Source organism: Neoarius graeffei, chromosome 21 (genome assembly GCF_027579695.1).
Source record: "Neoarius graeffei isolate fNeoGra1 chromosome 21, fNeoGra1.pri, whole genome shotgun sequence".
NCBI classification, from domain to species: domain Eukaryota; kingdom Metazoa; phylum Chordata; class Actinopteri; order Siluriformes; family Ariidae; genus Neoarius; species Neoarius graeffei.
The window spans coordinates 19,985,564-19,998,310 of NC_083589.1; the positions used below are offsets into that span (position 1 = coordinate 19,985,564).

The following is a 12,747-nucleotide window of genomic DNA, read 5'->3' on the forward strand; positions in this document are numbered from 1 at the left end:
CTACGATACATCTGTTAACCATTTTAATAATTACGTGATAACATTGAAGAGATTTGCAGAAAACCACCAGGTCGTTTTCTCATAAACAAACCAACGCTGACGTAGGATTCAGAGGGAAGCGTCCCGCACGTGACATCACGAAAATCAATGTTTGCCGGGAAATCCAAATGCCAAGTTTTTTCAGAGGCGGACCAATTCGCCTCAAATGGCTTGATTTCAACTAAATTTTTCTGGTATTGCGCAAGGTAAAAAAAATTGCACAAAATGTGACAGATATTTGACCAAAGTTTAATATAAAATAGGAGAATTACACTGATCTTGAGGGCGGCACGGTGGTGTAGTGGTTAGCGCTGTCGCCTCACAGCAAGAAGGTCCGGGTTCGAGCCCCGTGGCCGGCGAGGGCCTTTCTGTGCGGAGTTTGCATGTTCTCCCCGTGTCCGCGTGGGTTTCCTCCGGGTGCTCCGGTTTCCCCCCACAGTCCAAAGACATGCAGGTTAGGTTAACTGGTGACTCTAAATTGACCGTAGGTGTGAATGTGAGTGTGAATGGTTGTCTGTGTCTATGTGTCAGCCCTGTGATGACCTGGCGACTTGTCCAGGGTGTACCCCGCCTTTCGCCCGTAGTCAGCTGGGATAGGCTCCAGCTTGCCTGCGACCCTGTAGAAGGATAAAGCGGCTACAGATAATGAGATGAGATGAGACACCGATCTTGCTCCTGAATTTACCCGTGATATGCACTTTAAGGGTTGAACTATTTATTTACGTCTGTTTTTCCTATCTGAAAAATGCAAATTTTATATATATTAAATAAAACAATCATGGGGAAAATGCTCCAATTATCAATACATGAAAAAGGCATCGAACCCAAGCTTAAAGTAAAGTATTCTTAAACTTTCCATCGAGAGAACACCAAGTCCAATTTCCAGACCATCTTGTTTTTGAGTTCTTGAGGTTTGGATTAAATTCAGTTCAAGTAACCAGTCAAATAAGCTCATAACAATAAAATCTCGCTAAGAAATTTAATTGTTCTGACAATATTGGGTTATGAATTCCGGTATCATGCACACACAGTAGGCAAAAAGGCATTAGAGGCAGTGCTAAATCCTGATCTGTAAGACCACACACATGCTATGTGTAATTAGTCATACATATTCTTGTACATCTATCCATGTTAGCAACAGAGAGCTCGCTCACCTCTGATTGGCCCCAGGGCTTTGTGGGCGGGCTTGTGTGAGCTGGGGTTGTTTCCAGAGTTGCTCCAGCCAAATGTAAAGCTAGGGGAACTCTTCAGCTGTGAAGAGATTTGCTTGTTCCCAGCGATGTTGTGGCTGCGACTCCGGCTTAAGGAATTTTCCGAAACAGAGCTGCTCAGACTTCTGATGCATACAGTGAGAAAAGGAACAGTTGTTCCTTTTAATAAAGCAGTAGAAAAAAAAATAGGATCCCCCCCAAAAAAACAAAAAAAAACCCACAACACTACATACAGCACATACAAACATACAACTTAGTTGAGAATTTAGGAGGATATAAAATTTGGTTTCAGATTGCCCTTACGTGCATCTCGGAGGGCTGGGAGCCTTGTTTGAGTTCTTCTGGCCGTTTGAGCCCAAGCCCTTACTGTTGCGCACATGCTTGAGCAGTGATGCTCGTAGGTTCACCAAGCTGCTGTGCTCAGACAGGACAAGCCGTGGCCATGGGTTACATTCAGCCATGTCCAGTGCTGCTATTGCGACTGCACGGCCAACCTGAAGAACAAACAGGAATGAACACTTGAGGAACCTGGCTCCAGGATGAGACAGTATAATGCACACAGATTATGAATGATTTGTTTTACCTGTTCGTATACCTCAGGAGTGTATTTGGGAGGGAAGGCAGGAGGGGGAGGAGGAGTGGCTCGGCCGTTGTCATGGCAGGCAGGTGGAATGGTGTTGACTGAGCGGCCTGTGTTATAGTTACACTCCAACGTGTAACTGCACAAAGATCAAAGCAGATCTCTCAGTAATCCCATACTGAACTTTTGAGCTGCTGTTCAATCTCAGAATAAAGTCAGTCAGTCAGTCAGTCAGTCATTTATACTTCATTTTTAGTTATACAGTATATTAATGCAAACATATGGCTTGGGGAGAAATTAAAGGAGAAATTTAAAAAAAAAAAAAAAAAAAACTGTGGGAAGCATTCTGCCAGCAATGGTTTGGCTCTTCTTTAAGAGTAAAACAAAACATCATTGCAAATCAATATCCTGACTGATCATCTTTATCCTATGAAGAACATTTCCATTCTGATGAGAATGGTCTCTTCCTGGAATGTTACCAATGTCACCATCCACTGAATGATCTGATGAGTATTTAAGGCTCTTTATACTCGTTTTTCCTTGAATTTGTCACCAGACTGTGCATACATTGGTGGCTTACCTGTGAACTAATCCAATGGCTTTGTGTATAGCGACTCTGCCGCTGCCCTCTTTAGACTGACCATCACGCTTGTCCCGTGCGTACATGTTCTTCTCTGAGAAGTTACAGCCAAGAAAGTCGAAATGGGCACAGTTCAATGAGATCAGCTTCGGATACATCAGGTTCTCCACCTACAACAAAAACAGATGAAGAAAAATTAGTTTGTGCTCATTTAGGATCAGGATTTGTTTTCCTTGAGCCATGAGAAAAATTAATAGAGAACTGGAAGCTGTGAAACATTAGACACAGGCTATTGTGGGTGGTAAAAGAGAGCAACTGGACTTGCTTGAAGACGTTTCACCTCTCATCTGAAAGGCTTCTTCAGTTCTGTCTGACTAATAGGGAATATCAGGTATTTACCCTCTCATGGATGAAAAGCGATCCTAAGGTGTCGTTGAGTCACCCTGTTGGTGTGGGTCACTGGGGGCTGGGTGTGAACGGCCTAGAGTGTCGTTGCGGTGATCAATGGGTTGTTGGTTCTCTCTGTCCTCCTGTGAGTCACTGAAAACAGCTGGGTTTTGGTGTGCATTCAGTTGTCTGGGAAGTGTGCCAAGGACTGCATTGTAGGTGGCTGATAAATGATGTCTTAGACCACCACCTCTGTTCAGTGATGGCCGTTGCAGGTTAACAAAAACGGCTTCTTTAACTCCTCGCTCATACCAACAATCCTCTCTGGCTAAAATGCGTACGTTGCAATCCTGAAATGAGTGTCCTTTATTGTTAAGATGAAGATAGACAGCAGAGTCCTGGCCTGAGGAACTGGCTCTCCTGTGTTAAGCCAAGCGCCTGTGAAGTGGTTGTTTTGTTTCTCCAATATACAAGTCCGTGCATTCCTCACTGCAGTGAATTTCATACACTATGTTGTCCTGTTTGTGTCTGGCTATTCTGTCCTTACGGTGGACCAGTTTCTGCTTCAGGGTGTTACTGGGTCTGAAATGTACCAGAATGTTGTGTTTGTAGAAGATCCTCCTGAGTTTCTCAGATAGACCAGAAATGTAGGGAATGATAAATGTTTTTGTGTTTGTTCCTGTTATCCTCCTTGTCCGTTATGTTCCTTTTTCTGCTCTTGAAGAAAGACCAGTTGGGATACTCGCAGTTCTGAAGTGCTTTCTCAACAACACCTTAGGATTGCTTTTCATCCATGAGAGGATACTCCCTATTAGTCAGACAGAACTGAAGAAGCCTTTTGGATGAGAGGTGAAACATCTTCAAGAATCTTCAAGCAAGTCCAGTTGCTCTCTTTTATCACCCACAGTTTACTATGACGGGCGGCACGGTGGTGTAGTGGTTAGCGCTGTCGCCTCACAGCAAGAAGGTCCGGGTTCGAGCCCCGTGGCCGGCGAGGGCCTTTCTGTGTGGAGTTTGCATGTTCTCCCCGTGTCCGCGTGGGTTTCCTCCGGGTGCTCCGGTTTCCCCCACATTCCAAAGACATGCCGGTTAGGTTAACTGGTGACTCTAAATTGACCGTAGGTGTGAATGTGAGTGTGAATGGTTGTCTGTGTCTATGTGTCAGCCCTGTGATGACCTGGCGACTTGTCCAGGGTGTACCCCGCCTTTCGCCCGTAGTCAGCTGGGATAGGCTCCAGCTTGCCTGCGACCCTGTAGAAGGATAAAGCGGCTAGAGATGATGATGAGATGAGTTTACTATGACCTGGATGACTGAGAATCTTCACAGACATGACGCAGGCTATTCATCTAAAAAGTATCACCTATGCTGCAAGTACATGCCATTATAAATAATGGCTGCACTACCCCACTACGTCTCATTTCTACTGACATGTTGCAACTGCATGTAGTATACATTCTACACATCAAATCAATATAAACCATCACTTTATTTTATAGTCCGTGTCACCAAGAACGCATATACACATACACACTTACTTGCTGATTCTCATCAGGTAGGTTGTTCCCATACATAAAGCATCCTCTTTTGGAGGCATGGCCATGCAAGTCTATGTAATAAGCCACTCCACTTTCCTGGGGTGGGATTTGCTCTGTCGGGGAAAGGTTAGAGACGCACGCTTCACTCCGACTTGGTGTGGAATCGTTCTCATCGCCTTGCCCGAGCTTGCCCTTCACTCTGCCTTTACTCTCCCAGCTTTCGTCCATCTGCATGGGAATCTGTGAGAGTTCGAGGGTTGGGCCCTCCAATCGCTCCACCTCGTTGCGACAGTTGAGGTAGTGTTCAAGTTCAAGGGGTGTGGTTAGCTGTGGCATGGTGGTATTGGATTGGTTGGAGAGTTTAAGTGCTGAGGGAGAGCTGGGTTTAAGGCGGTTGTGCCGGTGATGGTACAGGAGGAGGGATTTGGCTCCATAGATGGAGGGGTGCAGCTCAGCACTTGGGTTCATGTACTGTCGGTTAAGATTCACGCCACGCGAGTCCGTCCTAAAAATCCAACCATATACACAAACACAGATACACACAGCACTGTGTTACGACACTTCAAATTACGGTCACGGATGAAGCAAATTCTCCAAAATTTAGTAAAGATTTCATACTTAGGAAATGTTGCAGTTAGTTCTAACTAAAACGATCCAGAAACAAAATCCCTGAAACGATCATTAAAGACTGAAAGGAAAGTGAAATGCCTTTTCCATTTTCAGTTTCAATTTATTACATTTAAAAATTTTACATATTTATTTGGTCCATATATTATGTTATTTGATTAAAATTAGGATGAGACGTGTTGTTGAAAACAGCCATCAAAAAAAGTTATGGTTCTCTGTGTTACAAACCTATAGTGACCTCTCACAACCCCATCGGGATTGAGCATGGGGATGAGCTTAAAGACAAACATCCGGCACAACATCTGCGCCCGTGGGTCCTCCTGATTCAGAATGAAGTTCAGGAAGCCATTGAACACAAAGCTGGAGGGTGTCTCCCCAGGATGCACCCTGCTGCTGATGAAAAATACCTACACAGATATATAGACACAGAACTTCAGTTGACATAAAACACAACCTGGCATGCAATTATAGGAGAATAAATCAACAACGGACCAGACTTGAAGTGGAATTACCCCAAAGTGGATTATTTTCCAATAACAGCATGAAATGGAAAAAGTGTGAAAACATTTTTACACCAGCAGCATTAAGAGCTGATAGCTCACAGTAAAGTGTTATAGGAATTTTAGTCAAGCTTAAAGGGGAACAGAGGGCAATATATAGAGTAAATAACAATAAAACACACATTGATGAACCTTATTCAAGACTTACAAAAGTTTTTTGTTCTAAGGTTGGAAAGTTAGTGTTTTGAAAGTAGCTCGAGCAAACTATTTCCGCAGTTTGAACAGCCCGCCATGATATTAATTTTATCCAATCAGAATGCACGTTCATTTTCTCTGTGTAACACTCATGACGCATGTATGTGCCCAGTTGTGTTGGCTCATTGAGGTTGGGAATAGCACGTGTGAAATACCTGTTTCTGCCTCTTGCGACGATTTCGCAAGTCCACGGGTGGCGCCTATCTCATTGCAGCAAATAAATTCTGCTGGACTCGTGAGCAACTCCACGTTACATTTTCCGCACGAGCACCACGCCGCGTCACCTGCACGCAGACGCTCTGCCCCATGCTCGCCATGCCCATGGTCAGCATCAGTCTCATCCTCGCCGTCATCCGAGTTTTCTTCTCTTATTTCATCACCGGAGTCGAGAGTACCTCTCTTAGGTTCAAACTGGTACCCTTCTAAGCCATAGCCTGCTTGCAGTGTGTCTTGCGGGATCTCTTCGTATGATTCGACAGAGCTGTCGCTTTCACTTGATGCGCCCGACGCCATGATTACACACTTATCTCCTCTATTTCGGAGAGTTCCGCTAGTGCAGTGGGTAGCGCTGACGTCACGGTCTTTTAAAAATGGCGACTCTCGTGCGGTTTAGCGTATAAAGTATTATATTTACAATTACCAAGATATTTCGTTGTTTTCTAGTACATAAATTTGATAGAATACTTAAGAATACGTTACTTTGTCACATCAGCAACCGTATATATTATATTTTGTACCCCTTTAACTTGAGGGCAGTGGGTGGACACCCATTCAGGGCAGCCTACAATGAAGAAGTAAGACAACTCCTTCCCTACGCTAGTCTGGGAGCTTACCTTGGGCAAGCGTCAGTACTCCCCTAGCCTCCCTCACCAGGGATACAGGTACGTCACACCTAGCCCTAGGATGGACTCCCAAGAAGTCATGGGCAGCAGCATGATGGATTGCTGTATCAGCAAAAGAGCCTTTACAGTCACCGGTGAATACAGCAGGATGCTAGCATTCTATGCTCGGGTCCACCAGACCCAATTAGGTGGCCACTGCGGCTGAGGAAGGCAACGGGAAACCACCTCAGCATATTTTCTTCTTCCTTTGATCACTTATAGTATTACGACTGATACAATGCATGATATTGGAAGTAACGACGTGAATGGGATCTCTGCTAGGCAAGGTGCCACATCCGGCAGGAGAGGAATGGGGGCCTCTCAGGTCGTCAATATGCGAAATCCTCCTAATATGTTGATCCGAATTGGTACATGGAATGTGAGAACAGTGTTGAGTAAGGAGAAGTTAGAGAGCATCAAGCATGAAATGCGCAGAGAAAACACTCAGATCTTAGGCCTTACCAAAGCATGCTTGAAAGACAGGGGTGATTTCCTCAGTGATGGCATGCACGTAATCTACTCTGGAGGAATAAGGAGGGAAAGAGGCGTCACCTTGCTCTTAGACAATCAGACAGCAAAGTGCGTCGAGATAGTGGAAAGTCATAGTGACTGGCTTCTGATGGTAAGATTAAGAGGAAATCCGGTGGATATTACAGTCATCGTCATGTACATGCCTACCACTGACCACCTGGACGAGGAAGTAGAGGAAATGTATGATAATGTCAAAGAGTTGATCAATTGCAGAAAGAGCAATGATTACATGATAATCTTACGAGACTTCAACACAGTTGTTGGAGTAGGAAGTGAGGGTTTAGTTGCAGGCCGTTTTGGCCTTGGTAAAAGGAATGAGACAGGTGATATGCTAATTGAATTCTGCAAGCACATGAACCTTATGATAGCTAACACCTGTTTCGAGCACCACCCAAGACAAAGGTATACATGGAAGGCACCGGGAGATGTCAGGCACCTGCAGGTCGATTTCATCCTGGTGAGGCAAAGGTACCGAAACAGTGTGAAGAATGCAGCAGCATACCCAGGAGCTGACTGTAATTCCGATCACAACCTCATCATGATGAAGGTGAAGCTAAGAGAGTATCCGGTAATAAGAAAATCATGAGGTGGAACAGGGAGAAGCTGAAAGGTGATGATCAAGAAAAGTCTGCAAAGGGAGCGAATAAATATCTTGAAGTGGAGACTGAATGCACAAGCCAGAACTTGGTATAGAAATGCTGGAATCACCTCAAAAGCGCAGTTGTGAAAAGCAGAGAGGAAAATGTCAGGTACAAAGCAAGTAAAAAGGTCAAGAAACCTTGGGTCACTGAGCAAATGATAGACAAGATGGAGGAGAGGAGGAACGTAAACACGGAACACGGTAAAGCGATGTACAGGAAACTTAATGAACTTCGCAGAGAAACGGATAGAGTGCGCACTAAGGGGTGAGAAGATGAGTGCGTCGAGCTTGAAGAACTGGATAGAAGAAGGAGGTCAGATCTAATGAATGCTAAGATGAAGGAGCTCTGTCAGGGGGAGCGAGGGGGCAAGAAGCAAGATAATGTGCTGAGTAAGGACAGAACTCTGCTGACAGATCCAGCTGATGTTAGGAGGAGATGGAGAGAATATGTAGAGGAGCTCTACGCCAAGGATGACAAACCAGATAGCATACCACTAGAGAGGGAAGAAGTAGTCAGGTCAGGTGACATCGGACCTGATGTCTTAAAGGACAAGATTGTAAAAGCGTTACAACAGCTGAGTGATGGGAGGTCGGAAGGAATTAACGGAATACCGGCGGAAATGTTGAAAGCAATGGGTCCAGAATATGTGAATGCATTTGTAGATCTCTGCAGGTCTATATACAAAACTGGAGTTTGGCCAGAGGACTGGTTGAAGTAAGTGTTAATACAGTTGGAGAAAAGATCACAAATGACACGCTACGAGGAACATAGAACCATAAGTCTTATCGCACACGCCTCAAAGGTGATCCTCCGTGTTTTGTTGACTTTCGGAAAGGGGTTGGTACCAGGAAGGCCATAGCGGTCATGAGGCTGCTCAGTGAACGCTGCATTGACCGTGGTCAGGATGCATACGTGTGTTTCGCGGATTACGAGAAAGCCTTTGACAGAGTAGAGTGGATAAAACTCCTGGAGGTGTTAAAAAGCATTGGTGTTGACTGGCGTGACAGGAGACTGAGAGTGGCTTTATATATGGGCCAAACAGCTACTGTGAGAAAGAAAGATGGTGCCACAGAGCCAGCAGATATCGGATGTGGTACTAAGCAAGGTTGCTCTCTGTCGCCACTTCTATGCAGAAGCGATGCTCAGAGAGGCTTTATCAGATATCGAGGAAGGCATTTGCGTTGGTGGCCAGCTCGTCAAGACAGTCAGGTATGCAGACGACCAGGCGACGGTAGCTAGTTCTGCAACGCATGTTGGATTGAATGATGGCTACTGCCGTGCATTATGGTATGAGGATCAACCTGAAGAAAACAAAGATAATTAAGATTAGTAAAAGGCCTGGTGAACAATTTGAGATCCGTCTTGAGGGTAAGAAGTTAAAACAGGTGACACAGTTAAACTACCTTGGAAGTATTCTAAGTGAAGATGGTTATTGCAAAAGGGAGGTCAGATCAAGGATAGCTTGAGATAAGGATGCCTTCTCGAGTAGAAAACAGTTGATGCCCAAGAACTTCAACTTCAGTTTGAAGAAGCACATCATCAAAGCTCTTATCTGGAGTACCCTCATGTACAGTACAGGTGTGAAACATGGTCACTGCATAAGGACAAGATATGCAGGCTGGAGAGCTGTGAAATGTGGATGTGGAAACAAGTAAATGTGGATGTGTGACATTGTCTGGTTAGATAGGCTCAGTAATGAAAAGGTACTCAGGCGTGCCAGGGAAGAGCGTGCAATTATACACACAATCAACAAGAGGCATAGAGCTTGGTTTGGACATGCACTTCGGCATGGGGACCTGCTGGTCAAAGTCATGGAAGGCCGTATGGCAGGAAAGTGGCCTCCTGGGAGACGAAGGACAGGGATGCTAGATTGTATCAAGGATGGCCACTCTTACACAAGAGTAAAGAGACGGGAACTAACAAGAGACCTACTATAAGGCTGGACCTGCCTTAATACGGCAGAGCACTTGAGAGATTTAGCTACGTGTCACCTTTCTGTGTGTGTCTGGTTATATAGCTGTAGAGGAATTAATACCCGTTTGCCAGCAAAGCGGTGTGGTCGTGGCATGCTGTGGTCAGGAAAGAGTTTCTCCAGTCTGGGCTCTCTCTCCTCCAGCATGCCATGGCAGGAGGTCACAGTCAGCAGGTCTACTCTGTGCCCATCCAGAGAGTAACACAGCAACTCACGGTGATAATACAGACTGTCTGCTGGACTAGAAACAGAGAGGAAGAAAACGAGGTGTTGAACTGCAACTAGATCCCTGTACTAGTTAATTCATTTCAGAAACAAACAACCAGGAACTGATTCTCAAATTTTTGCTGCTATCAGTGAATTACTGCAAAGAAATTAATCAATGAATGACAGTGAACAAAGCATGTCAGGAAAAAATAAGAAACAAGTATGAGAAAAATAAGGGGCAGTGTAAGAAGAGACAGTGAGTGTGTATACCTGCATGGCCCCAGTGTGTGAGAATGGCTGAGCAGTCTTTGGTCGAGCTGCAGAAGCATGTCCTGGCACTCAGTATACGAGAACGGATAGCAGAAAGCAAAGTACGTGAGGACTCCTCTCCCTTCCAGCACACGATGCACAAACGACAAAGTGAACTGATTCTCTGACATCTATGTGGGGGGGACCCCACACACACACACAAACATGGAAGTCACTCAAATTTGTTTACGGACAGTCAGAAAAGTGAAAAAAAAATGACTAGATTATTTTTTTGCAGGGTTTTGCAACAAAATATAATTTTCCAGATTTTCTGCATTGCTCACCCTTTGGCCCCTCAGTGAATGATAGATTTCAAAGGAAAAACCAAAATACTGCACTGCTTAAACATTTAAATGATTATGCAAAGAAGAGAATTTCACAGCATGGGCATGGTTGTGTAGTGGTTAGCACTGCTGCCTAACAGCAAGAAGGTTCTGGGTTTGAGCCCAGTGTTTGACAGGGGTCTTTCTGTGTGGAGTTTACATGTTCTCCCCGTGTCTGCATGGGTTTCCTCTGGGTGCTCTGGTTTTCCCCACAGTTCAAAGACATGCACTTAGGTTAACATGGGGCAGCCTTGGCCTGAAAGTTGGGCTGAAGTGTCCTTGAGCAAGGCACCTAACCCCCAACTGCTCCCTGGGTGCTGCAGCATAGCTGCCCACTGCTCTGGGCATGTGTGTGTGCTCATTGCTCACTTGTGTGTGCTCACTGCTTCACATGGGTTAAATGCAGAGGTTTAATTTCACTGTGTGCTTAAGTCTGTGCTTGAGTGTGCGTGTGACAAATAAAGGCTTCTTGGCTTTGCTATTTAACAAAAGTAGAAAGTGTCACAAAGGACAACGTTTTGTCCACAGTGCTGTGAGAGACAGGAAATCTCTTGTTGCAGCCATTAGGGCTAAAAGGAACCAAAGAGTCCAAAGACTGAATTATCACAAAGCGTTGAGCTAAACAGAAGCCCATGATTGTATTTAACAGTTTGATAAAAATATGCAAGAATGCAGAAAATCAGAAGAGGTACAATGCCCTGCAAATCAAGCAGTGTTAAAGAGAAAGAATAAGAACAGACACAAGTACTACCTCGAATGTTGGTCGGTCTCGGACTCTCTCCCAGCGCATTTTCACAGGAAAAGTGCGCACAAATGGAGCCATGCCTTGAGAGTACAGCTTGCTCTGTTTATTCATGTTCATCACATTAATCTTCAGCAGTTTACCCGGCAACACGCCACGCACGCTGAAGTAGAACCAGGATCTGCACTCATATGGACACACAGACAACACATCACTTTAGGAAAAAGATACTGTTTTGTTAAAATCAGTAAGATATTTGGGAGAAGGTTGTATGGAATGACTGTGCACATTTCTAACTAAAGCCCATTTTAAACTCATTGCTTCATTCAGAATTATCATGATCATTATCATTTCCATCAAAGTGTTAGATGCCTTTGTGCATGCCCATCCTGTATCTTTGTTTTAGATTATTTGTATCAATTTGTCATCATCATGGATTTTATGCAGTATTCAAGAGCTATGCATCATACCTTAGGCTATATTTTATTGTACACTATATGGCTAAAAGTATGTGGACTCCTGACCATCACAGTCAAATGTGCATTTTGAACATCTTTTTTCCAGATTTAGTCCCCCTGTGTTTATGGTTATAATAAGCGCCACCCTTATGGGATGGCTTTCCACTAGATTTTAGGGTGTGGCTGTGGGGATTTGTGATCATTCAGCTACAAAAGCATTTGTGAGATCAGGTACTGATGTTGGATGAGGAGGTCTGGGATACAGTCGGTGTTCCAGTTCATCCCAAAAGTGTTTAGTAGGGTTGAGGTCGGGATCAGTGCAGGTCACTCAAGTTCTTCTACTCCAACCTTGGCATGACCATGTCTTCATGGAGTTCACATTGTTTACAGGGGCATTGTCATGCTGGAACAGGTTTGGTCCTCTTAGTTCAAGTGAAGGGAAATGGTCATACTATCATCCTATAGAATTATGCACTTCCAATTTTGTGGTAACAGTTTGGAGACGAACCACATATGGGTGTGACGGTTTGGATTCAAATTGACCAGGGTGACCAAATACAACATTCTTACCGGTTCCCATTCTCGAACTCAGTGTTTGCACAGTCAGGTTTAGTCCAGAGATTGAACTCATAGTCGACATGCGAGAACGAGCTTCTCTCAGCATCATGTTCGGGCGCATCCACCTTCTCCACTCGGCCCAGGTTCCCAGAGTCGAAGCGTGAGCTGAACACCACATTCCCAAAGCGGGCCTCCATGACCAGGGCTCTGGGCTCAGATCACCGCTTAAACATGCTGCTCCTTGACAGTCTCTCACAAACACACCTCACATCTAGCAGATGCAGAGAGGACACTTGAATTTAAAACAAAGTGAAAGCAGAAAAAACATTGCATTTACTCTATTCTCTGGGATGCTTAAAAAAAAACGTTGTGGATTGCACTGCTTGGAAATTGTGTCTTGAGGAAAGTTA

General features: G+C 44.6%; 1 protein-coding gene across 8 annotated transcripts in view; it reads right to left on the bottom strand.

Moving 5' to 3' along the window:
- agbl5 (AGBL carboxypeptidase 5) overlaps positions 1 to 12,747 on the bottom strand; it is a 70,156-nt gene that overhangs the window by 56,639 nt on the left and 770 nt on the right. For 6 of the 8 annotated variants that reach the window (XM_060902800.1, XM_060902798.1, XM_060902799.1 and 3 more), the window contains 10 exons: positions 12,350 to 12,608; positions 11,331 to 11,502; positions 10,218 to 10,387; positions 9,804 to 9,981; positions 5,189 to 5,367; positions 4,334 to 4,838; positions 2,411 to 2,580; positions 1,834 to 1,969; positions 1,554 to 1,744; positions 1,194 to 1,375 (listed from right to left, as the gene is read on the bottom strand). In XM_060902800.1, coding sequence (XP_060758783.1) covers positions 1,194 to 1,375; positions 1,554 to 1,744; positions 1,834 to 1,969; positions 2,411 to 2,580; positions 4,334 to 4,838; positions 5,189 to 5,367; positions 9,804 to 9,981; positions 10,218 to 10,387; positions 11,331 to 11,502; positions 12,350 to 12,534 — 2,068 coding nt within the window. In that variant the 5' untranslated portion in view covers positions 12,535 to 12,608. Of the gene's footprint in view, positions 1 to 1,193; positions 1,376 to 1,553; positions 1,745 to 1,833; positions 1,970 to 2,410; positions 2,581 to 4,333; positions 4,839 to 5,188; positions 5,368 to 9,803; positions 9,982 to 10,217; positions 10,388 to 11,330; positions 11,503 to 12,349; positions 12,609 to 12,747 lie in introns of those variants that run through there. The other 2 variants (XM_060902804.1, XM_060902801.1) reach the window with 2 other exon arrangements.